We start from the raw sequence: 24,143 nt of genomic DNA on the forward strand, positions 1-24,143 counted from the left end.
CAATAAGTGGATCTGATAGTGGTACTCATCTCTATAAATTCCAAAAAAAATTTATAATTACTCATGAGATTCATATATCCATGTAGATAGTGCAAAATTTTGTTCACTGTGCCAATGAACATTACATCAGCGAAGAGGATGGAGGCAGTCATTTAAAGATTTCCAGGACAGAGGACTGATCAAAAATCAAACAGTACGACCGAAACAAAATGGAGTCACACAGACCCACAAGGGGGGGAAGAGGTTTCCCACATCAGAGAAAGCTAATACAAGAATCAAGAAACATATTCTTGAAATGGCCATTAACATGACATGTTAGTGTATATGAGTTGAGCCAAAAAAAATGGGTCTCAGAAGGTAGTCTTGTGCAGTTGAAACTCTGGGAATTGGCTGCCGTTGCTTTGCAGGTTAAGTGGGTACGGTTTGGCCGGGGGCAGCTCATCTTGTTGCTGAATTCCGGTTGTTGTGTTGGTCGGATAGGTAGCAGAATGAGATGCGAGAGTTCTTGCATTCGTAAACTGGAAATCAGAAACAGGTTCCGGATTAGATGGAACCCAGGATTCAGCTGACAGAAGAGAGAGAGCACGCCGAAGATCCGATGCTCCATCCGAGTAAGAAGCATCAACAGGTGCTCCCAGACCTAGAATGCGTAATAAGAGAGAACATGAGACCATCAAATCTTAGTGAAGAATTGTGATGCTTAATTTGACGAGTGAAACAGAAAAATTCCATCACACAAGCACTAAACTAAATGTATTTTACCAACATAACAGCTCTCATGCCATTCATTTTTCGTGACAGAATTATCATTGCCAGATGTAGGAGGCAGAGGATAAATATGTTAAACATTTTCTACAAATGTTAAAACATTCTATACGACTAGTTAAGAAGGTCAAGTAGCTTGAATCATGATATGAATTGCAAACTCATTAGTGTTGTCTAGGCAGTCATTTAAGTTCTGGAGGACCAAGCTACTAAGAAAGTTGATACATCAAGTTATTCATACATAATGTTTGCTCACGACTTTTCTTACCTCAAATTGTGAACCACAAAATGTAACAGGCATTTCAATTGTCTTAAAGATTTCCCTTCCAAGGGGCACGTGATAATCACATCGAACTCTTAACGCTTCTCTCATTTTGAAAATCCCATGTTAACTCCATGGAATAATGTATTTATCGACCTCTGTTTCCTACCAAATGATAAATACAAATTACCTAAAATTATACTTATAGTAACTTCTGGATCTTTTTTAGCTTTAATCTTAATTTTTCTCCTGGTACTACTAAAATTACACATCAAATGCCCGGTTCTGCTACTACCTAGCCAAAACCCCTTCATTTCTGGTGTTTGTCAGCATATCTTGGTACACACATAGTTATAAGAAACACAGAAACTCTTGCATTTATAACACTAATGAAAACTTCATTATATATAGCTTTTATCACATCAATATAATTTTTTTTCTATTTAAAATTTACCATAAACGGATCACTAGGAACTTTGTCAAAGGTTTTTTCGTAAATCAGTGAAACGATGTGCAAGTCCTTCTCAAAGTCTCAATAAATAATTAGCTCCTATAGTTTGATCTTCAGACACACTCAAAATGTTTCACAACAAATAGACATCTTGTATCTTATTCTAAGTTAACTCACCCACATGAAAGGCATCTGTCATTAGCTTAATGACTGTATTAATTGTGCGAAATTGAGTATCTCCCTTATTGTTGTATATTGGTACCAAAAAGTTTCATTTATCAGACATTTTCCTAGTGTTCAAAATATTGTTAAATGGAGTGTTCGTCGTGCCGTGGTATACTGCTCGATATGGGCGATATGTACCAGTCTGATAGAGGACCGACACGCGAACCGTCCTGTATCAGATAGTCCATGATATATGTCCCTGTATCACCCGATACGAGGTTTGAACCGGGCGGAACGATTGAAATCCAATCGTTATAGACCTGTACCAATCGATAACGATCGGATTTCGATCAATGGCTAGAATTGATTTGGTTCAAACAAATTGATTTGACCATTTGAACCATTTCAAAGGGTTTTTAAACCCTTTCCACCCCTCATTCACTCTCTTCAACCCTTCTACTCTCTCAATCTCTCTCACTCACATCTTTCTTTCATTCTCTCATTTGCACTCTCTAAACTCTATAAAGTTGTGATTTGTGGATTGGATCAAACTTGAGAGGCTAATTTGAGAGGATTAACACCTAAGTTAGATGAAAAATCTCTCTAATCAAAGGTATGTATTCTTTTTCTCGATTTTTGTTTATTTATGAGATGATTAAACCTATTTATTCTATGTTCTCAATGTCTAATATATTGTTTGAGACCTATATGATGGTAAAATATGGTTAATTAAGGAGTAATTGCAGAATCTAATGCTGTCATTAGTTTGTTTAATGCTGATTTAATGGAAATTAGGTGAAATCTTTGTATTTCATGCATTTTAGGGTGAGTTACATGTTTGTGATGGTAGAATAAGTTTAATTAGGTTTTAATTAAGTGACTAATGATTTTAATGATGATATAATCAATTTATAACCCATAATAGATCAATTTAGTATCTTTAATGCCTATCATGTTTAACATGTACATATTTATAACGATGAAAGAGGATTGATTAAGAGGTAATTAACTATGTTAATGCTGTGATTAGTATATTTAATGATGAATTAATCAAATTTTGATCCATATTAAGTCAATTAAATATTTTTTAATGCTTATTAAAGTGTTTGATATATTTATAGTGATGAAAGAGGAATAATTAGGAAGTATTTATTATGCTAATAAAATCTTATTTATATCTTTTTATAGTCGAGTATTGGCTACAATTTGGAGGGGACGCACCAAGCTTAAGAAAGGTTGTCATCTATGTACTTTCATATACAACAACATCAAGTGGTTGTGTACGTAACCAATCAACATTCGCATTGATTCACATGAAGGTCCACAACAAACTATTGTATAAACAATTGGAGAAACTCGTATATGTCCACTAGAACGTGGAACTAAGGTTACAATGAGCTAAGCTAGACAAGAAATCAAAGGCGGCGAAGATTGATCCCAACGACCTCAATATTAAACGGATTCATAGTCGATGTTAAAATAGGTCAAAGTAGCGGAGAACCAAGAGGATTCTTTATGAGGCGGGAGATCCTTCGTGTTTTATCACCGAGGCAATATAAGAAGAGGAAGCATATCCGCAGCAATAGGAAGCAAGGTTCGCTGTACCGTACCGTACCGACGTTTCGACCCGGGCTCGGTACGGTACGCCCTAGTGTACCGAATATTTTTTTATTTTTATACTGTAGCAGTGCTATAGTACAGTACTGTAGCACTATAGCGGTATCGGACGGTCCGCGTACCAATAACCTGTCGGACCGGTACATACCGCCCGGAACGGGCGGTATGCTTCGGTACGACAGACCTTGATAGGAAGATCCCCCTTGGTCAACATATAGTAGGAGTCAGACAAAATCAAGTCAGACTACTCGAGGAACTAGAAACACCCAACCATCACAGTCATCCGCCCAACATGCAAAAGCAAAGTCAAAGAAGAAGGTAGTAACATCAGCTATACCGTTGGAAAGAATCGAGTCAAACTATGAGACACTTTATTAATCGCGTTCAACAACCCACTCGATTCGTAAACATGACAACGACGTAGACAACAGTGCCTCGACCGACGATTGCAATGACGTTAGGGAGTCAATAACCCAATCTACATAGTTTAAGGGTGGTGTATGGACCGAAGAACAATATTTTACGCATGTCACCCAAGATTCAGATCATGGAGCTTAATGAAATATTGGTCAAGTTTATATATGGAAGGGGAAGGGAAAGACAATGGATGATTTTGAACAGATGTAACAAAGTTTACACGACGTAGATACAGAATAGAGCTCATCGTATTCGCAATCATCATATTATGAAAAATTTTCTGGTCAATAGTAATACGATGATAGTTGGTCATTCTTCTCCGAACAATAGTACGTTAATCGATCTTATGATACAGAGCAACAAATCAATGGAAAAAATAAAAGTTTCAGCTTTCTCCAACCTCGACACCAATACATGCCACAATCGTACTTGCCTCAAGAGTCGCCTCAAATACGTGTAGTGAACGACGATTAGACTATAACCATCACCATATTGATATACAGAGTTCACCAGTTCCTCAAGGACCATAGGATTCTATCCCAATGGACACCTTCTTATACATCGTAGCTCAATGGTGTATCGGAAAGGAGGAATCACACGCTGTTAGACATGGTGCGGTCTATGATGAGTTTTGCCGACCTACCCGTCTTATTCTGGGGACACGCCATCGAGTTCGCAGTTTACCTTCTAAATAGAATTACAACTAAGTTGATAGTGTCTACATCATATGAGATATGGAAAGAAAAAAAATCCGATGTTGTTAAGATTTGGGACTGCCCTGCCCACATTAGGAGACACAACCCCGACAAGTTGAAATCAAGACAAAACGATGCAAGTTCGTGAGATATCCCAAGGAAATGAATATCATTTTTATCATCCCGAGGACCAAAAAAGTCTTTGTAGCTAAGAGGACAGTGTTCCTTAAGAAAGAACACATTCTTGGTGGAGACATAGAATTGCGCAAGGTTAGAGAACTTAGCTCAAGCAATGATTTAAAAAACGCTATGCGCCAAAAGGCGCCAAGGTCCAAAAATGCCCGAGACGCTAGGCGCTCACCCAGGTGCTCGCCCGAGCGAAGCGAAAGGCTAAAATATAAAAATATATAATATAATTAATAAATATAATTATTTAAATAAAAAATATGCTATTAAATTAAGAAAAACAAGTACAAAATCATAATGTCACATTAATAAAGTCTCAAAAATCAAAACAATAAAATTTTACATCAAATCTATTGAATTGCTCTGTACACTTGTCATTTATTCTGAAACCTAACAATAATTTTAAATAAATAAAAATTAATAGTATTAAAATCAAAATAATATATTATTAATCTAATAAATAAAAATACTATTATTAGTATACAGTTAGCAATATACTGTTAATATACTGTTAACAGTATAGTGAGAAGAGTGTGAGAAGACCGAGGCTGCTGAGGCAACGGCAGCAGGCGACAGCGGTAGCTGGAGCGGGAGCAGCAAGCGACAACGGGAGTGGGAGTAGGAGCGAGAGCTACGAGCAGCAGCAGGAGCGGCGACAGCAACGGCGAGCAGTGATTGTGGCAGCGACGAGTAGAGATAATAGCGGCGAGCAACGATAGTGGTAGTGGTAGCAGAGAGCAACGACAACGGAGAAGAAATCTCGACAGCAAAATCATGAGCGTTAGGGTTGGGGAAATCGGGGAAATCGCGAGAGGGAGCCTGATATCGGTGATTTACTTGGTTCGATTGAACCAACTAAAGCACCGAAGACCAACCAGACCTAAAAATCTGATTCGATCGCTTGGTTTAACCCAGGCGCTTTGGCGCTTCTTTGAAGCGCACCGCCTAGAAATGAAGCGAGGCGCTCGGGCCTTGCCTCACCCGAACACCTAGGCGAGCACCCAAGCGCCTATTGTAATCACTGAGCTCAAGCACTATTCTGTAGCCCGAGTCTATTCAGATACTTAGCACACAAATTCCGACTTTACATAGGTCTGGCAGAGTACCCCATCCTCCTGATATATATATAGGATATATTAGAAAAGAGGATGTTAAGGATATTGATCCTCACACCTACGAGGAAACTATTACGAGTATAGACTCCGGAAAGTGACAAGAAGCCATGAATTCCAATATGGATTTCACATACTCCAACAAGGTTTGGAACCTAATTGATGCACTTGAGAGTATCGTACCCATTAGTTGCAAATGGATCTTTATTTCTAACTTAAAAACCCTAATCTATTTTTCAAGTAATTTTGGAGTATTTTTTGGCCTTTTTTATATGTCGTCGGCATGCCCCATTGTGTCGACACTCGACATGTCGGTACGGGGCAGCACGTATTTTGCTGCCGACTGACCGGCATGTCAATTCGAACTGGTAAGGCAAACGTTGGTTAAATGAACTAGTCAATCTGATTAACCCTCAATTCCCTAATCCTCGAACATCAACAGGAATGTCATAATCCTAGACTCTTTACTTTTTTCATTCTCTTTGAAGCTTTCTTTACCTCGCTTGTCCTAATTCTATAAACAAATATTTGGTTTCTATACTCACCAGTATTTGTATCTCAAAATTAACTACCTATACAAGGCCATTAGATAGTTTATAGAAATAATTCATCCATCTATGTATCCAAGGAGTATGTAATAATTGCAGATAAGCAGGTTGAGAGCATTAAATGCAATAAAATTCGTAAAAAACCGAATCACTTAACAGGTGAGATGAGGGCTGAAGTATTATTACCTTTGTTGGGGGCCTTGCCAGTCATGGCCCTAAATGCCAAGAGCCTGTCCATATCATGGCCACTGGTGGAAATTTTGTTTGATATGTCATTGTATTGTAAATGCAAATGTGCATCAACACTTCCTGGTTCACTAGAATTTACCCAAGACAATTTAGTTGGAATAAGTTTGAAGCCACCCGAATCATCCCATTTGGAACTAACCATGTTTTTCACTTGACCAAAAGGATCTTGACCAAAAATAAGATTTGTCTGTTGTCTACCACCTATAGGGACCATCACAAAGTTATAAGAGGAGGACAGTTACATCAATAATTTACCAAAAGGATAAAACTAAAACAAAATAATCAGCATGAAATGCCCAAGAAGATGAAATGCAATTGTTCACATCAACAGTAGAAAATGATCTACAAGAACATAAAAATCAGAACACATGCAGGTCAAAATTTTGAACGTGTTTTACAACTACGAAAGGTATCTATCTAGTGTGACATCTAAAATATTTTCCAGGACCTCCTCCAGATATAATGTTGAGATAATTACTAATTGCACTCCCAGAAAAATAATTAAAACATTCCTTTGTCTGTTCAGATAACCATTAGGTTCTTATTTTAGCTGCTGGTAGGAGAAACAAGCTGGTTAACATTTTGAATAATGGAGACTTATGTATGGCTATCTGGTACCACTTTGACTTGTAAGCCTAAAGGTAGCAAGCATGTTGCACTTCCATCATTCCATGAGATCCAACAAGGACATGATGGTAGGTCAGTGGCACAATGCAGCAGCTCAAACTGTCTATCTAGATAATCTTCATCATGACCAGATGAAGTACTATCTGAAACAAATGGAACTGGTGTGACTTCAACCAACACAGCTCAATATAAACAAACATAAGTGTAAAACCCCTTGCTTGAAAGGAAAAACTAACTGTGATATTTCAAACTAGCAATGCCAAATATAAATTATGTGTTCCTCATTGAGCTATTTTATCATCTTCTGATACGAAGGAACAGTCATTTGCCTGTAGAATTAATCTAGCACTTCAGTGCTTTTGTACCTCAACATGAGTCACCTCCAAAATGTAAACAGATTCAGCATCAACTATTTTCCTACCAAAACATAAATTGAGCTTTTGATATTTAGATATATTAGCATTATCGATAACCTAGAGAAAACCTACAAAATAATAATTTGTTCCATCAAATAAAATGCATCATTAATTAAGTCAATGTTTTTATCACTTGAATCATCCAAAACAAAAGAATAAAAAGGGTACATGACAATGAATCAACCAATCCAACAGACTAAAATTCTAAATTATGCAAATCATGCTAACAACTAAAGGTTCAAAGAAGAAAGGTGTTTGGAAGTACTATTTACTGGTATACCTTCGAGATAGGATGTTAAAGAACAGAAATAAAAACTCTAAATATGAATACCATGATACTATCTAGAGTGAGAATCATAATTATTGGGAAACCATTGTATCTTCCTTCACAATGGAGATTGGAACTACAATTACTACTACTTAAGAACAGAACATCACATCAAACTTCACCGAACTTGAAGAAAGTTACAATTCTTGCAAACAAAAACTCCCGCAAAGTTCCTTGGTTGAAGACGAGGGATAAAAGGGTGTCTGCTATCAGAAAGCAAAAATAAAAAGACAACTTGTTCTCATTACTTGCTTCATCTCAATGTACCTGAAGCAATCCTTTTAACCTACACTACTCTTTGATTCACAATGTCTTAGTCCAACTGCTTAAGTTCTACATGGTAACAGCAACATGAGCTAATATTATAAAATATGTTGAGAGAAACTATTCAATTAGTAACCACAAACTGAGTATTACCATAATATGATGCAGGAAACATTGAAGAAGTGAATGGGATTGTCTCGGGATGGGGTTTGCGTCGACGTGCATTGTGGTCAGATAAGCGTCTTCGACAGCTTCGCTTTTTTTGATCAAACTCGGACAAAACATGAAACCTGGAAGATTATTTTATCTAGAAGATTATTCTGAAACCTTGGATCAGATCATAATTGTCACTAACTAAAAGGAATAAGAAACAGATTAAATCTAAATAATGTGTTATTTAAAAGCACTAGAGATATTTCTGAAGAAGCACTACTGATCCTTCTTCACCAACAACCTTTAACAACTAAACTTTCTCTCACTTTTTAACAACACAAGCATATCACCAAAGAATAGGATATACAATTTAAGTAGCATTACCATGTTTGAGTGGCAAAAAGTTTTTGCTACCTAAATGGGTAAATGCATGTAGAGAAACGTCCCTAAGCCCTATAAAGGGAGAGAAAGAAACAAAAACAACCATCCATGATAAGATGAGTTAATTTTCGAAGAGCAACAAGTGTTTCACCTGCTACACTGTTGACAGAACCTGCGCTCCTGACCAGAAACAATAACCTCAGGAGACTTTGAATGGCTTTCGCAGACTTTGTGCTTCCTATGATAATCTTTGGCTGAGGTCAGGTCAACATTGCAACCTTCAACTTGACAATATGAGTTCTGCATGTGCTGCTGTGACACCTTTGGTTTTTTAATTAAACCAGTGGATAAATTCGTAGAAGACAAAGAAGACGGGTTCTTATTGTTATTCCCTTCAGAAACATCTTTTAAGTGTGTCCTCTTACCAAGCTTCAGACAAATAAGAGGTTTCTCAGGGCCATCTGAGGCCACTACCCTATGCATAATTCCAGTTTCCACCCTGGCTAAATCTTTGTTCTTCTTCAGGTTCTCAGGAGATTGTTCCACAGAGTCAAAGTTGAACTGTGGAGTTCTGCTTATGTCCTTTGATGTAGAACCAACAGATACTGAGATGGAGCTTCTAGATGAACCATAACCAAATTCTGAACCAGAGAAGGCACCAGCATCAGACGAATTTACAGACCCATTTCCATTTGCATGGTGAATCCCACGCCCACCAGCAAATTTCCAGTCAGGCTGGTGTGCGGATTTAGAAATTTCAGCATCTTTTTTGCTGAACAGGGTCAAGGTTTCCCAGTCCCAATGTAAAGGTGTCTTCAAGGTCCAATCCATCCCGAAACAAACACTTGCAGAAAAGGTCCAAAATTTCAATCCTGCTCATCATGAAATGTGCACAAAAATCAGTCTATGATGTAAGGAGCTGATTCAAGCAAGAAAATATAGTAAAAAATTTCAGGACTTACAAGTAGACATACTTCAAAGTTAAAACAAATACTTGGGTCCAGACAGTTTCCAACAATGGTCCAACTATAGAGCTAAAATATTTGTGGGATCAGATTCTAAGAGGAGACAACAAAAGCAGCTAGAAACTTTAACAACAGAAAATGGATGAGAAAGCAAACACTTTATCCCTCTAGGAATCATGCACACTAGACTCCTGTAACCCAGCTACACTTATCTACCATTGTGGAAATGTTCTAACTCTAAAGCGTGTCGGCTCTCTTTCTGTTTTCTAACATTCAGCCAAAAAAAAAAAAAACACAGTATAAAGGAAGATCTCTCCATCATCACTGACATAGTTCTGCCAGGAATCACTAGGTCTGTCCCACCAGGAGGCAGGTGAACCTACCAACACAAAAAAAATCATCATTGTTCTCCAACAAAACTTTATAGTCGAGCAACTCCCCCAATAAGACTCCATCCTCGAACCTCTTCTCCGCTGTGACTTCATCTTCTGATTCACAAAGTCTAATCTTTTTTGTTTACCATTCTTTATTTCTCTCTAAATAATATTAACCAACTAATTTTCTTCTCACATAATAAGATATTTTACGTTTTACAACATGCTAGCACATCACATGCTAACAGTCAACATGAGAAAAAAATACCTAACCTCTGCTTCAGAAGAAAGAGTAGTGGAATCCCTCTGCAACCAAGTTTGTGTTCTTCTCGTTCCACAGCAGTCCTCTTTATCCAAAAATTCAAGGTCGTAAACAGATCTTTCGCCTTGCCGGTTGGCCTGCCACCGGTCTACGCAAAAAATACATCGCCACAAATGAAATTTTGAAGAAAGTGTCTGCCAACTGAAAGGAGAAAAAAGACTTTATGCGATAGGTCAAGACACAGAACCGCAAACGCACGTAAAAATCAATCAATGCATCGCTTTTAGTTTTTCCCCTTTTCACAGTAGCCCCAGAGCTCAGCAGTAGCAAAAAATCTACACTGCAAACAAGCACATGGTTTCTGACACAGAGCACTCAGTGCTAGCAGAGAGCTGTCGAGTTCTAGTTTCCTTTACCTCCCAACTTCCAATGCATTACTAGTGCACTTTGCGTCGAGAGAAGAACAGCCTTTGTCGTGTTTTGGGTCTTTTTCTTAAATTATCACAACCCAAACGAAGAAAAAAGACCGACAAAGATGAAATCTTTGGTTGCAAAGAATTTTACTCCACAATCTTTCCTCTGCCCTACTATCTGCCTTGCCATAACCGATTCAAGATGCAGTCTTGCCCCACGCTTTCCCCTTTTTACAAGCTTGGAAAAAGCGGATCCATCACCTTCCATGTAAGGAAGAAGAAGGACAAAGAAAAATCCAATGTCACCCAATTCTGCAAAAAAGATACCGATCTCTACCGGCTCCCCTGAATCTTCTTCTACTTCCCTCCATAAAAAAAATATAAAGAAAGAGAATAAACTGACAAACAAATACTAAAATAAGAATCTTTAAGCAGCTCGGCGGTCAACGGCGACCCATGTATTGCAGTTTCCTTAGGGTTCACTGGGAAAGCAGCCGGGACCAGCAATTAATGCGGGGCTTCTCGATCAAAATCGAGTGCCTACAACGCACGTAAGGGATCTGAGGGCGAAACAGCCATCGAGAGGTTACCTCGCCGCCAGAACCAAGTGGCACGCGTCGGTTAGCGCTCACAAATCTCTCTCTTCTCGACCGACGCTACTAACGGTGCCGTCCTGCGGAGTTGTCCCGCCGATCTCTCCGGGCTCCAGGGATCGCTTGAAGCAGGAATCAATCGAGCTGGAGGAGAGATCTCCAGCTTCGGGGCGACGACAGGACGAAGCGAGACGGCCGCGACGCGGTGGAATTTGAGGACCGAATGAGGGGCAGAATGGGAATAAAGAGGAGACTTTTGCTTCTCTCGAGAAATAGAGATACCCCACAAATTAGCGTTATCTACGGGAATGCCACTCTGCAGGATTTCCACGTGGTGTAACGGGGATCAAAGACGAAGACACCCTGAGGTCGGTTCTGGTCACCTCCAAGTGACGGCTGATCCGTTGCTTCCCTTGCGACCGCGGCGTTCCCACGTTGGACGCTTGTGTGGCCCGTCCCGACCAATACGTTGAGGGTTGACTGGATCAGCCCCGTAACTTTTCGAGGGTGACGCGGCCTCATCAAGAACGTCCGAAACTACGTTAACCCGATAAATTTTGGATCTTTTTATCCGTAACCTCTTATTATTATTATTATTATTTTCTAAAAAATATTAATAATAAAAAAATAATGTGAATAGTAAACTTCTTAAATTATAATAAAGATAGGTGACCTATTGATGTAATTTCTTGGATAGGTCGATCTTTATATTTGTAGCACTTAAAAATAAGATTTTATATTTTTATCAGCATAATTACAGTATGTAAATGGGATATAATTTTGATTTATCTTTTAAAAATGATAGGAATTATGGGCACTTTTTTTATTGGATGACGAATAATGATGTCCTAAAGACTTTTATTCCTTATCTATACATCTCAATCTGGAGTGGTACTCATTGTCAAACGTTGGTAGATAGCTTGGATGACGAGACCTAACCCAATGGGGCAACCAGAGAATACTTTATTACATAAAATATTATTTGATTTGATGTATAGTGTCTAATCCTTCACCAACTTCCTAAAATATGTATTATTTTTATATGATTGAATTATGTAAGGGATGGATGTCAGCATTTGTAAACCAATAGCATCCTTTGGATCCATCATATTAGATTTGATGTCATTATCAGCTTAGCTCATCACTCAAGAGTCCATAATGATATGTATGCACTACAAAAACTCTGGGAGGAGAGATAGACTCTCTCTCTCTCTCTCTCTCTCTCTCTCTCTCTCTCTCTCTCTCATCATTATCATACATAATATTTTTTATGTTAATAAAACACAAAATCTTTTTTTTGGCCGGTTTAGTTGTTCATAATAATAATTCAGTTGTTCAAATACTTACCTCTATATTTATTTCAGGCACCAATCAAGTTCCTTTATATCCATCTAAACTAGTTAAAATTTTAAAAATGATAATATTTCTTTGTTTAGGGATAATTTTTCATGATTTTAGAAGATTTTACATCCTTTGTATAAGATCAATATAAATGATTTCGTCTACATGTCCCCTTAACCCTATATATATTAAAGATTACATGCATAACACATAAAAGTTATATATAGATAGATATTATATATATAATTATTATTAGGTTAGAATTGATGATCAATTCCAGACTTAACAAAATTGACATATTTGAAAACTAAAACTTGAAAGATAGTTAGTGATAAGGAGTATTCTGGTTCAAATCATGACATGTCAGTTGGTTGTCATGAATAGTGCAAGACTCAAGCCATCCCTCCCTCCACGATCAATAACAAGGCAGTAACTTTTCGGCCACAATGGATCGCAATACAAGGGAAATGGTATGGGTCGATCGTCGAGGCAAAGGCCCCTGGCGATTGAGCCGACTTACACCCCTTTGGTCGACTCTACTGGGTGACAACTGTCCGACTCAATCCCGAAAGTTGGTAGGACTGACAAGCGACACCCCTTCTATCGTCTTTTGTTGACGAAGCATCATAGGAGGTTGTACGAGTCATTCGTCCACATGAATGTGCCATAGAATGACGTACAGGTTAGTCCCCATCAACTATGCTCCCCATTTATCGACTTCCCAAGTATAAAGCCTAGTCCCTGATGCTTGAACAGGGACCAGATTCTACATTCATATTGTCTTAACTCCATAAAAACTAATTTGATTATCGACAGGATCGAATCGAAAAATCTCTCTAACATCGACCTTTTATGTAGGGCCCATGAGGAGACTAGAGCCCACCATGGCTCAACCCCAGAGTAGCCTCAAATGCTCAACTTCCACCTCGGAATAACTTCTATCGATTTTTTTTCAACTCCAACCTCGCTTAATCGCCATGATAGCCCCCCAAACAATCATGTGCATTTGAGATAGAATCAAAACCATACTGATATAGGCTATGTTAAGAAAATAATAATTTGGATGTTTTAAAGTTTTTTACTACTGTTTGGGGCATGTCCAACAAGACCATTAAAATAAAGAAAAAATCAATATTCATAACCATACATACGATAATGATAAAGAATCATTCAATGCTGACAAGCTTGAATTGATCGGTTCTATGTTTGCAATCTGTATGAATCGAAGAGATTGAAGTGTACTGAAAGGCTTATCATCTTGAGTTGACGTCAGCCCTAATGGTCTCGAGTCTCTTCGGAGGAACGTGAGCTTTTAGAGAGCACGATCATAAACACAGCCCAACAACCAGCCGAAAGTGAAAAGTAAAAGCAACTCCCAAATTATATCATACCAGTATTATATTTTATTCATTATCACGTTGTTATCCAAAACCTTAATGAGCGGTTATAAAGTGATGAAGTGTATGATGGTTGTCACTCGGAAAGCTTTAGAGCGTATTCTGATACATATGTATACATATACATACATACATACATATATATGTATACATATACATATATACATATAAATATATGTATATATATGTATATATATTTATATATATATACATATACATATATATATATACATATACATATATATATACATATACATATATACATATATATATACATATACATATACATATATATATATATACATATATATATATATACATATATATATATATACATATATATATATATATACATATATATATATATATACATATATATATATATATACATATATATATATATATATATATACATAAGGTTCCCAAGGAATTATTTTGCCTAAAACCCATCGAGAGTGTGAGAATGTGATTACAAATACCAAACAAAAGAATTTAGAACATGCTCTAGTCTCAACCCACGATGTAGCTCTAATTACTAATTATTTTTGGAGGGTTTTTATATGTTTATGCTCTAATAATTGGGAAGTAGCATAAACAACGCATATATATATATATATATATATATATATATGATCTTAATTATGGAGAATAACGTAAGAATACCCTCCATTCAAGAGGATACTTCGTTTGTCTCCAAGTAAATAGACATTATTGTCAAAAAATTTAGCATAAAAAACTCAAAGAGATGTTTCATACCGATGAGACATGGGATATCGCTTTCTAGGAGTATATCCCTAAAGACTCTTGAAAAAATAATAGATATAAATAGGATACTCTATGCCTCAGCGATAGGATCTATCATGTATGTACGCTATGCTATGTACCGGGTCTAATATAGCACATGCTCTGAGTGTCACGCGTAGGTATTGAGCGGATTCAAACTTAGAGAATTAGAAAACAATAAATGTTAGAAAATCTGGGATGACATCCCATTCACAACAAAAGAACAAAAAATAAAATCCTGAAATTTTAAAATAAAAATATTTTTATCGTCGTGCAAAAGTTGGTGTGCAAAAATCTACAAAATCGAAAATTACGTATATAAAAAATTGTGTTACCTAGGGAGATTGTATATCCTTAAATTTCTACAAATCTGTGGGATTAGATGAAAGAGTTCAAATGTCATCTTCTCTAATTGTGATCCATACTACATGGGCTATGAAGACGCTCCTCAAATCACTATTCAAATCTCCACACATGTTCTATTAGGAGGAGAATAAGAGATGATAAGTAAAAAGACCTAGCTTATGACCCTTTTGTTTCTTCCTATTTATAGATGTCTCTTGTCAATTTAACCATAATGAATTCTACCATATTGGATACTGAATCTCTATCCAACTACCCAAGCCTCTTAGATTAGTGGGTCTCTGCCCAATAATCTGTTATTAGCTCTTATTGGATCTCATCTATAGGATCCAATAAATCATGGGCTTATTGAATATCCAATAAAATAGAGGTCCCAACGAATATCTTATATCTGAACCTCTACTTATCATAACACCTATCATATGTATGTGCCCCTCTATGCTCAATATCGAGTTCGTCGTGAGTCATACCTATCAGAACTCCTTTTGACTTAATGAATTATTATCTCTATAATAATTCACTCAACTCATCGACTACGGACGTACTATGTCATTACATTGTAGTCCCTAGATAATATAGGGGAATCCAATCCATTGAATATGTCTATCCTTAATTACCATGTATCTATAATCCCTTCTCTATTTAATACCCCGGAGATCGTATACCGAGCATGTTGCTGTCAGGCTAATATGGTTTCTACTTGAGTCTCGCTCTACTCAGATTTTCTCAAAAAAATCTTTCTCTCTTAATCTGAATGACCCTAGCCAAAGATTTGTCTAAGCAAAAATACATAAAATATTCCTCTCATGATACCCTATCGATACTTAATAGCTCTTGTAAGGTTGGCTACTACTCCTGATGACCAATTGTACTAGATATGGAACTTTCATGCCTATAAGTCCAGTATCAAATAGTGAAATACTCATACAGGACATCATTGATATCTCAATTCTAAGGATCAGATATACCATTAAGACTACAGAATCATTGTCTAATAATAAGGCATCGTCGATAATCTAGTATTCCATGAGCGGATCAATTGGTGAACTCATTCTCCAATGAGCACCTACATTGTATCCATAGTGTCCTCACACGAGTAGCTATAAGGCCAATTGTCTTTGTCATATGGATGGGTATATAGTACACTAATCTGTCTGGTTATCTCGATGTCCCTCTCGAGTAACATATGATTATGATTATTTAGGGTTTATGTTTAAAGGTGAATCGATCTTATTATTGTGATATCATCACTATTCGATTATCATTGCACAAATTTATAGACATTATAATATATATTCATGCAACAAGCAATTTAAAGTAATATAAAGTGATAAAATATCAAATAATATAATAAATAAAAAGAGTATGTGTCATATCATACATATCATCACTTACATGATTGGCTTGTAAAGTACCTATGACTAGCAATAAAGTACATACTTAAGCACTTAAGAATGACTAAGGATATTTTACTAGTATATGGAGGTAGTAGCCTCAAAGTTGAGAGTTACATAGACTCATGTTTTCAATTCGATGTTGATGATAGCAAGACTAATTTAAGGTATGTGTTCACCTTGAATGAAGGAGTAGTAGGCTGAAAGAGTTCCAAGCAAAATACTATTGTTGATTCAACCATAGAGGCATAGCAAATTATTGCGACAAAGTTAGCAAAGGAGGGAGTCTGGATTAAGAAGTTCATCACAGATCTGGGAGTCGTGTCGAGTAGAGAGGAGTCGATTTCATTATATTGCGACAACAACAGGGCAATTACTCAAGGAAAGAAACTCAAGTCTCATCAGAAGTCTAAGCACGTTCTGAAGAGGTTCTACTCGATTAGAGAAATCGTGGCCCGAGAAGATATAGGAGTGGAAAGAATTCTATCCGAAGATAACATCACTGATCTACTGACAAAGTCGTTATCTCAAATTATATTTGAGAATCACAAGGGTCTAATGAGGATCAGATATATAGGTGATTGACTTTAGGTCAAGTAGGAGATTGCTAGTCATAGGTATCTTGCAAGTCAATCACGTGAGTGATGACAAGTGTGATATGAAATGCACTATTTTTACTTATTATTATTATTATTATATTTTTCTCACTTTATATTGCTTGTTGTAAATATATATTGTGATGTCCATGAATTTATGCAATAGGAATCGAATCGTGATAAGATCATGAAAATAAAACTGATTTGTCTTTAAACACAGACCTTAAATAATCTCAATTATAGATTACTTAAGATAGAACATCAAGATAACCGAACATATTAGTGTACTGTATACCTATCAATATTATTGAGGTGGTTGGTCTTATAGCTGCTCGTGTGGGGACACTAGGGATACAATGCAAGTGCTCATTGGAGAATGAGTTCATTGATTGATCTGCTTACGGAATGCTAGATGGTTAATGATACCTCATTATCAAACAGTGACTTCATCATCCCAATGGTGTATCGGATCCTTAGACTTGAGACACCAAGGATGTCATGTGTGAGCACTTCACTCTTTGATACCAAACTTATAGGTTTGGAAGTTCCAGACTTACGAGGGCTATTAAGTGTTGATAGAGAATCATCCGCTCTCGGAGTCATGAGAAGAATATCTCATGTGTTCTTTCTTAGACAAATCCATGACCAGGGTCATTCGTTTTGAGAGAGAAAGAGTTTTCTAGGATAATCTGATTTAAGCGAGACTCGAGTATAAACTGTATATGTCTAATAGCACCATGCCCGATATATAGTCTTGGAGATATTAGATGGATGAGGGACTATAGATACATGATAATTGAAGATAAACATGTCCAATGGATTATATTCCCTTGTATTGTCTAGGGACCACAATGTAGTGGCCTAATACGTTTGTAATCGATGAATCAAGTAAATTATTATGGAGATAATAATTCACTAAGCCAAAAGGAGTTCTAACATGTATGATTTACGATTAGCTTGATATTGGGCCTAGAGGGTCACATATATATGGTAGGTGTTGTGACGATTAGATATTTGAATATAAGATATCTGCTTTAGCCCCTTATCTTATTAGATATCTAATAAGCCCATGAATTGTTGGATCATATAGATGAGATTTAATAAGAGATAATGAGAGATTATTGGGTAGAAATTCACTAATTTAAGAGGCTTGAGTAGTTGGATGGAGATCTAGTATCCAATAGGGCAAAATCCATTATGGTTAAATTGATAGAAGGGAACCAAAGGGCCATAAGCTAGGCATTTTTTGCTGCCACATCGTATTCTCCTCTCATTTTCTTCTCCTCAGCCAATAGCCCCTATTTAGGGCATGTGGAGATTTGGGTAATGATTCGAGGAACGTCTTCACAGCCCTTGCCGTATGGATCACCGTTAGAGAGGAGGATAGTTGACTTCCTTCATTCTCTCCCATAGATTTGTAGGATTTCAAGGATATACGATCTCTCTATGTTAAACACATCTCTCATATATGCACGATTTTCGATTTATGCATATTAATCTTCGCACGACGATGAAACCTTTTTTATGAAAATCTAATTTTTTTCTTTTTGTTCTTTCGTTGTACATGTAATGTCACTCTTAGATTTCCCTACATATATGCTAGACCCCCTTTTTACTGCCACCTCCTATACTCCTTTCTCCCTCTCATCCTCAGCCAATAGTCCTAGTTTTAGGAAACCTTTTTTATGAAAATCTATTTTTTTTTCTTTTTGTTCTTTCGTTGTACATGTAATGTCACTCTTAGATTTCCCTACATATATGCTAGACCCGTTTTTTACTGCCACCTCCTATACTCCTTTCTCCCTCTCATCCTCAGCCAATAGTCCTAGTTTTAGGACGTGTGGACAATAAGAAGGGTCGGCCCCTTCTTAATCTCATGGTACGCGTGAAGAGGAGGTTTATGCAGCGATTTAAGGAGTGTCTTCAGAACCCTTACCATGTGGATCACCACTAAAGATGAGGACAATTGACCTTCTTCATCCTCTTCTACATATCTGTAGGTTTTCAGGGATATACGATCTCCCTAGATAACACACATCCCTTAACACGCGCGGTTTTTCAGTTTTACAGGTTTTTTAGTTTGAAAGTAACTCAACACAATATTATCTACCTTATCATAAATCGCGTTCCATGAAGATTGGCCCACCATATTCATTAATAATGGACCGCTATCATCTCTTTCTTGTGCAATGGATGTCACCGCTTAATCTTATGGCTCTTGTAGATCATCGAGTGACCCACCTAAGTACTCTTCAAATATCAAAGTCCAAAGCATATATATAGACTTCAAAAGGCTTCCCATAATATAACAAATTGAGTAACAATTCTTTTAACACAATAACCTTTATATCTTAAAATATCGCTTTATATTTGTCTGACCATTCCAAGGTTGCTCCTTCTTCAATAACTCTGTTAGTCGAGTTACGTGCTTTGAGTACCCAACTATAAAGAGCCAATAATAGTTGACAAAACCAAGGAAGAACCTTAGCTTTGATACTTTTTTTGGTGTTCGCCACTCTACCATAGTCTGCACCTTTGATTTATCTATTCGAATAGAGCCTTAGCCAATTCGATACCCTAAGAATAAAATCTCTATTTAAGAAAATAACACTTATCTCTTTTCACGAACAAAATATTCTCTCCGAGAATCTTAAAAATTATTTGAATGTGCTTAATATGCTCCTTGAGCACTTGGCTATAAACGACGATATCATCCAAGTATATTATCATAAATTTGTCCAGATACTCCTTGAACAGTTAGTTCATGAGAGCGCAGAATATGGTCAAAGCATTAGTTAAGCCAAAAAGATCATCAAAAGCTCGAATGCTCCATACCTGGTCACAGAAGTACTCTTTGTTCTACGCCTTTAGTTATGCTCACCTACTAGTAGCTTGAATAAGTCAATGATAAGCAAGATGGGATACTTGTTTTTTACCGTCATCTTGTTTAGGGTCTGATAATCGATGTATAATTAAATGCTCCATATTATTTCTTCTGGAAGAAGATTGAAGCTCTAAATGGTGCTTTAGAACTATAGATGAGACCTTAGTAGTTCATCTAATTGCTTCATAATCTCTGCTAACTTTGGAGGGACCATGTGGTATGGTCTCGTTGGAAGCTTCATGCTCGACTCCAACTCGATACAATGATCCATGCCTTTGTGTAGCGATAGGGTTTTTGGTAACTACTAGTCATAAGTGCCCAGCAAGCCAATCACGTGAGTGATGGCACGTGTGACTTGATACAGAATCTTTTTTCTTATTATATTTTGGCGTATATCACTTTATAACTATTGCATAAATGCATATATATTGTGATGTCCTTGGATTTGTGCAATGGGAATCGGATCGTGATGAGATCACGATAATGAGATCGATTCACCTTTAAACACATATCCTAAATAATCCCGGTCATAGGTTACTCGAGAGGGACATCGTGATAACCGGATAGACTGGTGTGCTGTATACCCGTCCATATGATGGATGCAGCTGGTCTCATAGCTGCTCGTGTAGGGACACTAGGGATACAGTACAGGTGCTCATTGGAGAATGAGTTCACTGATTGATCCGCTTACGGAATGCTGGATGGTTGATGATGCCTTATTGTCAGACAACGATTCCGTAGTCCTAGTGGTGTATCTGGTTCTTAGACTTGAGACACCAAGGATGTCCTGTATGAGTGCTCCACTTTTTGATACCAGACTTATAGGTTTGGCTGTTCCCAGATCTAGTACAGCTGGTCATTGGGAGTGGTAGTCGACCTTACGAGGGCTATTGAGTGTCGACAGAGGATCATCCACTCTCGGTATCATGAGAGGAATATCCCATGTGTTCTTGCTCAGACAAATCCCTGGCCAGGGTCATTCGGGTTGAGAGAGAAAGAGTTCTCCGGGAGAATCCGATTAGAGCGAGACTCGAGTAGAAACCGTATGGGTCTGACAGCACCATGCTCGATATACGGTCTCTGGGATATTAGATGGATGAGGGACTATAGGTACATGGTAACTGAGGACAGACAGGTCCAATGGATTGGATTCCCCTGTATCGTCTGGGGACTACGGCGTAGTGGCCTAGTACTTCCGTAGTCGATGAGTCGAGTGAATTATTACAGAGATAATAATTCACTGAGTTAGAAGGAGTTCTGACAGGTATGACTCACGGCCAGCTCGATATTGGGCCTAGAGGGTCACACACATATGGTAGGCATTGCGATGAGTAGAGGTTCGGATATGAGATATCCGACGGAGCCCTTATCTTATTGGATGCAGATCCAATACCCACTAGGGAAAGGACCCATTAGGGTTTTGACACGGGATCTCTATAAATAGGAGGGATTCACAGCCTCATAGGCTAGAGTCTTTGCTTGCCCTTCCTATTCTCCTCTCCCTCTCCACCTCAGAGTAGGCCTGGAGTTTTGAGGAGCGTCGTCGCAACCCTGCTGTGTGGATCACCGCTAGAGAGGAGGACGCTTGACCTCCTTCACCCTCTCCTAAGGATCTGCAAGGAAATAGGGATATACGATCTCCCTAGGTAACACAATCTCTATACGCAGTTTTGTGTTTTACGGATTTTTGTGCACCAATCTTCGCACGACGACGAACATCTTTTTGGGAATCGGGGATTTTTGTTTTCTTGTTCTTCCGCTGCGCATATGATGTCGCCCCCTATGATTTCCCAACGGTGGTATCAGAGCCAGGTTGTTCGTGCGAATGATTGGTTTTTGAACTGCATGTGTTGTGTTTAGGAAGAATATTGACGTCAAAATCGTTGACGCAAAAGCAAGGAAGGGCAGCAACAGTTGCTGCCCTCGATCTGCATGCCTGCAGCCAGCCGCAGCCGTAGCCAGGCAGCACAGCGCCGGCGCATGCGCAAGCGCTGTGCCTGCAGCAGCCGGCCGGCGGTCTGCTTGCAGCAGGCTTGCGGCCGGCGGGGCTGGCAGCCCGCTCGGTAGAAGCGCCTGCGGCCACTAAGCCCGCGGGCAGAGGCGCCGCGGGGCAGCAGCGCGGGCTGAGGCACCGCAAGGCAGCGGCGCCTGTGGCCGCTGCTCCCACGGGCAAAAACCCCGCAGGGGCGGCCGCCAGCGAGGCAGCACCACCTGCGGGCGCTGACTCGCGGGCAGAACCGCCCGCGGAGGCGGCGGCGCCCGCGGGGGCGCCCACCTGCAGCGGTAGCGACCCCAGCGGGCGTGCCACCTGCAGGCGAGGGCAGTGCCCTCGCCCTCGCCGCACAGGCCGCCGCCAGCAGGGTGGCGGCGGCGGCAGCGCAGCAGCAAGGGGGAGAAGGGCATTAGGGTTTTCTGGGCAAAAAGACAGTTTTGCCCCCTCGGAATTTGAGAAATTCCAGTTTCTGTCTTTTGTCCAAATTACGAAAATACCCTTAGGAATTGAGAAATTCCCTATATATCCCTGATTTCAGAAAATATTAATTAATTAAAAGGTTTAGTTGATTATTATTTTTATTATTATCTAGTAGTCCTACATGATGATGATTATTTATACATGTGATGTATGATGAGTGGACGGATGATCATGGACCGTGTGATGTGTGTACTTGTGATTATTATTATTGAGGTCTGCGAACCTCCATTATATTTCTCGTTTATTGTCGGGCCTGCGTGCCTATGATTAAGTTGTAATCACATGAGGAGGCGCAGCGGGAGCGTGGATGCCATAGCGGGACCCACGAGACGGACGATCGTGATGCATGGAGATGCATCAAGATGTCGACGGAACCGACGAGGACGAGATGGACGATCACAAGGCATGGAGATGCACCGTTGCACACATAGATCTTGATGTGAGTGATTAGGCCTACTGGCTCGGGCCTAATCATATTAGGTTGTGGTCCATGATCATCTGGTGTGATTGCTTATACACATACTAGATATGTATATATATTTGCATGCGATGTAGATATATATTAAATATGTATATGTGTGACATGTCATATTAGGAGACCAAATCATAGAAACATCTCTCGATAAAATTAAGTCGGTAAACGTGAGGCAATTAGATTGACCCACGTGGCCTTCCATCGTTATGAGTAGGAACCGAATCCCGGTGTAGGTTGAGTTGGTCGAGTCCCTCGAGACTCACCTATATCGCGATTCGCTATCTTGCTTACGACATAGAGATGTCACCGGTGACCTGAGGGCATGATATGCTTGGTCGAGTCCCTCGAGGGTATATCATCAAATCAGACTCATCTTGTAACGAAGGTGTTGACTTAACCGAGCATCATGGTTGGTCGAGTCCCTCGAGGCCATGGTGATTCGGAGGCCGAACAGGACGGGAATCACAAGGAGTTGTGATCGGCAAGAGTTGTCTACCTTTTAGGCTTAGTGTGATTGGTCGAGTCCCTCGAGGTTACACTAAGACGCTGATTGGATCCTGATCCCCACTAGAAGTTTGCCGGAGACTTCCGTTTCACGTGCTGAGGGTGTCGCGTGACTCGTTAGTAAAATAGTGGGAGCATATTAAGATAGAAGTCCATATCTTGATAGTTTATTTCTTGCAAAATCTGCATGTTATTCATTTTTGCTACATCTTTATTTTCAGAAAATGTCGCTTTCAAATCCCTTACGTGGCATACTTGATGTCAACCGCCTCACTGGTCCAAATTATACGGATTGGCTCCGTAACTTGAGAATTGTTCTCACAGCGGAGAAAATCGTGTACGTCCTTGATACAGTGATGCCTACGCCCGAAGAAGGGGCAAGCAAGGATGAGATCGCTCGCTACGTGAAGTACATTGATGACTCCACTCTTGCTCAGTGCTATATGTTGGGCTCTATGACTCCAGAGTTACAGAGACAACATGAAAAGATGGATGCCAGATCCATTCTCCTACATGTCCGTAAATTGTTTGAGGAACAGGGAAGGATTCAACTATATGAGATATCCAAGAGCCTTTTCCGCGCTAGGATGACTGAGGGGACACCGGTTCAGAACCATGTCCTAAAGATGATTGAGTGGATAGAGAAACTCACAGGTCTAGGAATGGTCCTAGAAGATAACTTGTGTGTGG

The 24,143-nt window shown here is 38.9% G+C and overlaps 1 protein-coding gene across 5 annotated transcripts; it reads right to left on the reverse strand.

Annotated features, from left to right (window-relative positions):
• Window positions 1-57: 57 nt before the first annotated feature.
• Window positions 58-11,445, reverse strand: LOC135584788 (squamosa promoter-binding-like protein 12). Of its 5 annotated transcripts, none has more exons than XM_065152926.1 (6): window positions 11,241-11,444; window positions 10,249-10,385; window positions 8,788-9,508; window positions 8,256-8,392; window positions 6,405-6,668; window positions 58-640 (listed from the first exon to the last, which is right to left on the reverse strand). In XM_065152926.1, the coding sequence occupies exons 3-6, from the start codon at window positions 9,465-9,467 to the stop codon at window positions 351-353; spliced, it is 1,371 nt and encodes a 456-aa protein (XP_065008998.1). In that variant the 5' UTR covers window positions 9,468-9,508; window positions 10,249-10,385; window positions 11,241-11,444; the 3' UTR covers window positions 58-350. The 5 variants fall into 5 exon arrangements, with proteins under 5 accessions (XP_065008998.1, XP_065009000.1, XP_065008999.1 ...); XM_065152928.1 differs by lacking the exon at window positions 11,241-11,444 and adding an exon at window positions 10,654-11,223; XM_065152927.1 differs by lacking the exon at window positions 11,241-11,444 and adding an exon at window positions 10,496-11,223.
• Between the last annotated feature and the right edge of the window lie 12,698 nt (window positions 11,446-24,143).

This window comes from Musa acuminata, chromosome BXJ3-5 (genome assembly GCF_036884655.1).
Source record: "Musa acuminata AAA Group cultivar baxijiao chromosome BXJ3-5, Cavendish_Baxijiao_AAA, whole genome shotgun sequence".
Classification (NCBI taxonomy): domain Eukaryota; kingdom Viridiplantae; phylum Streptophyta; class Magnoliopsida; order Zingiberales; family Musaceae; genus Musa; species Musa acuminata.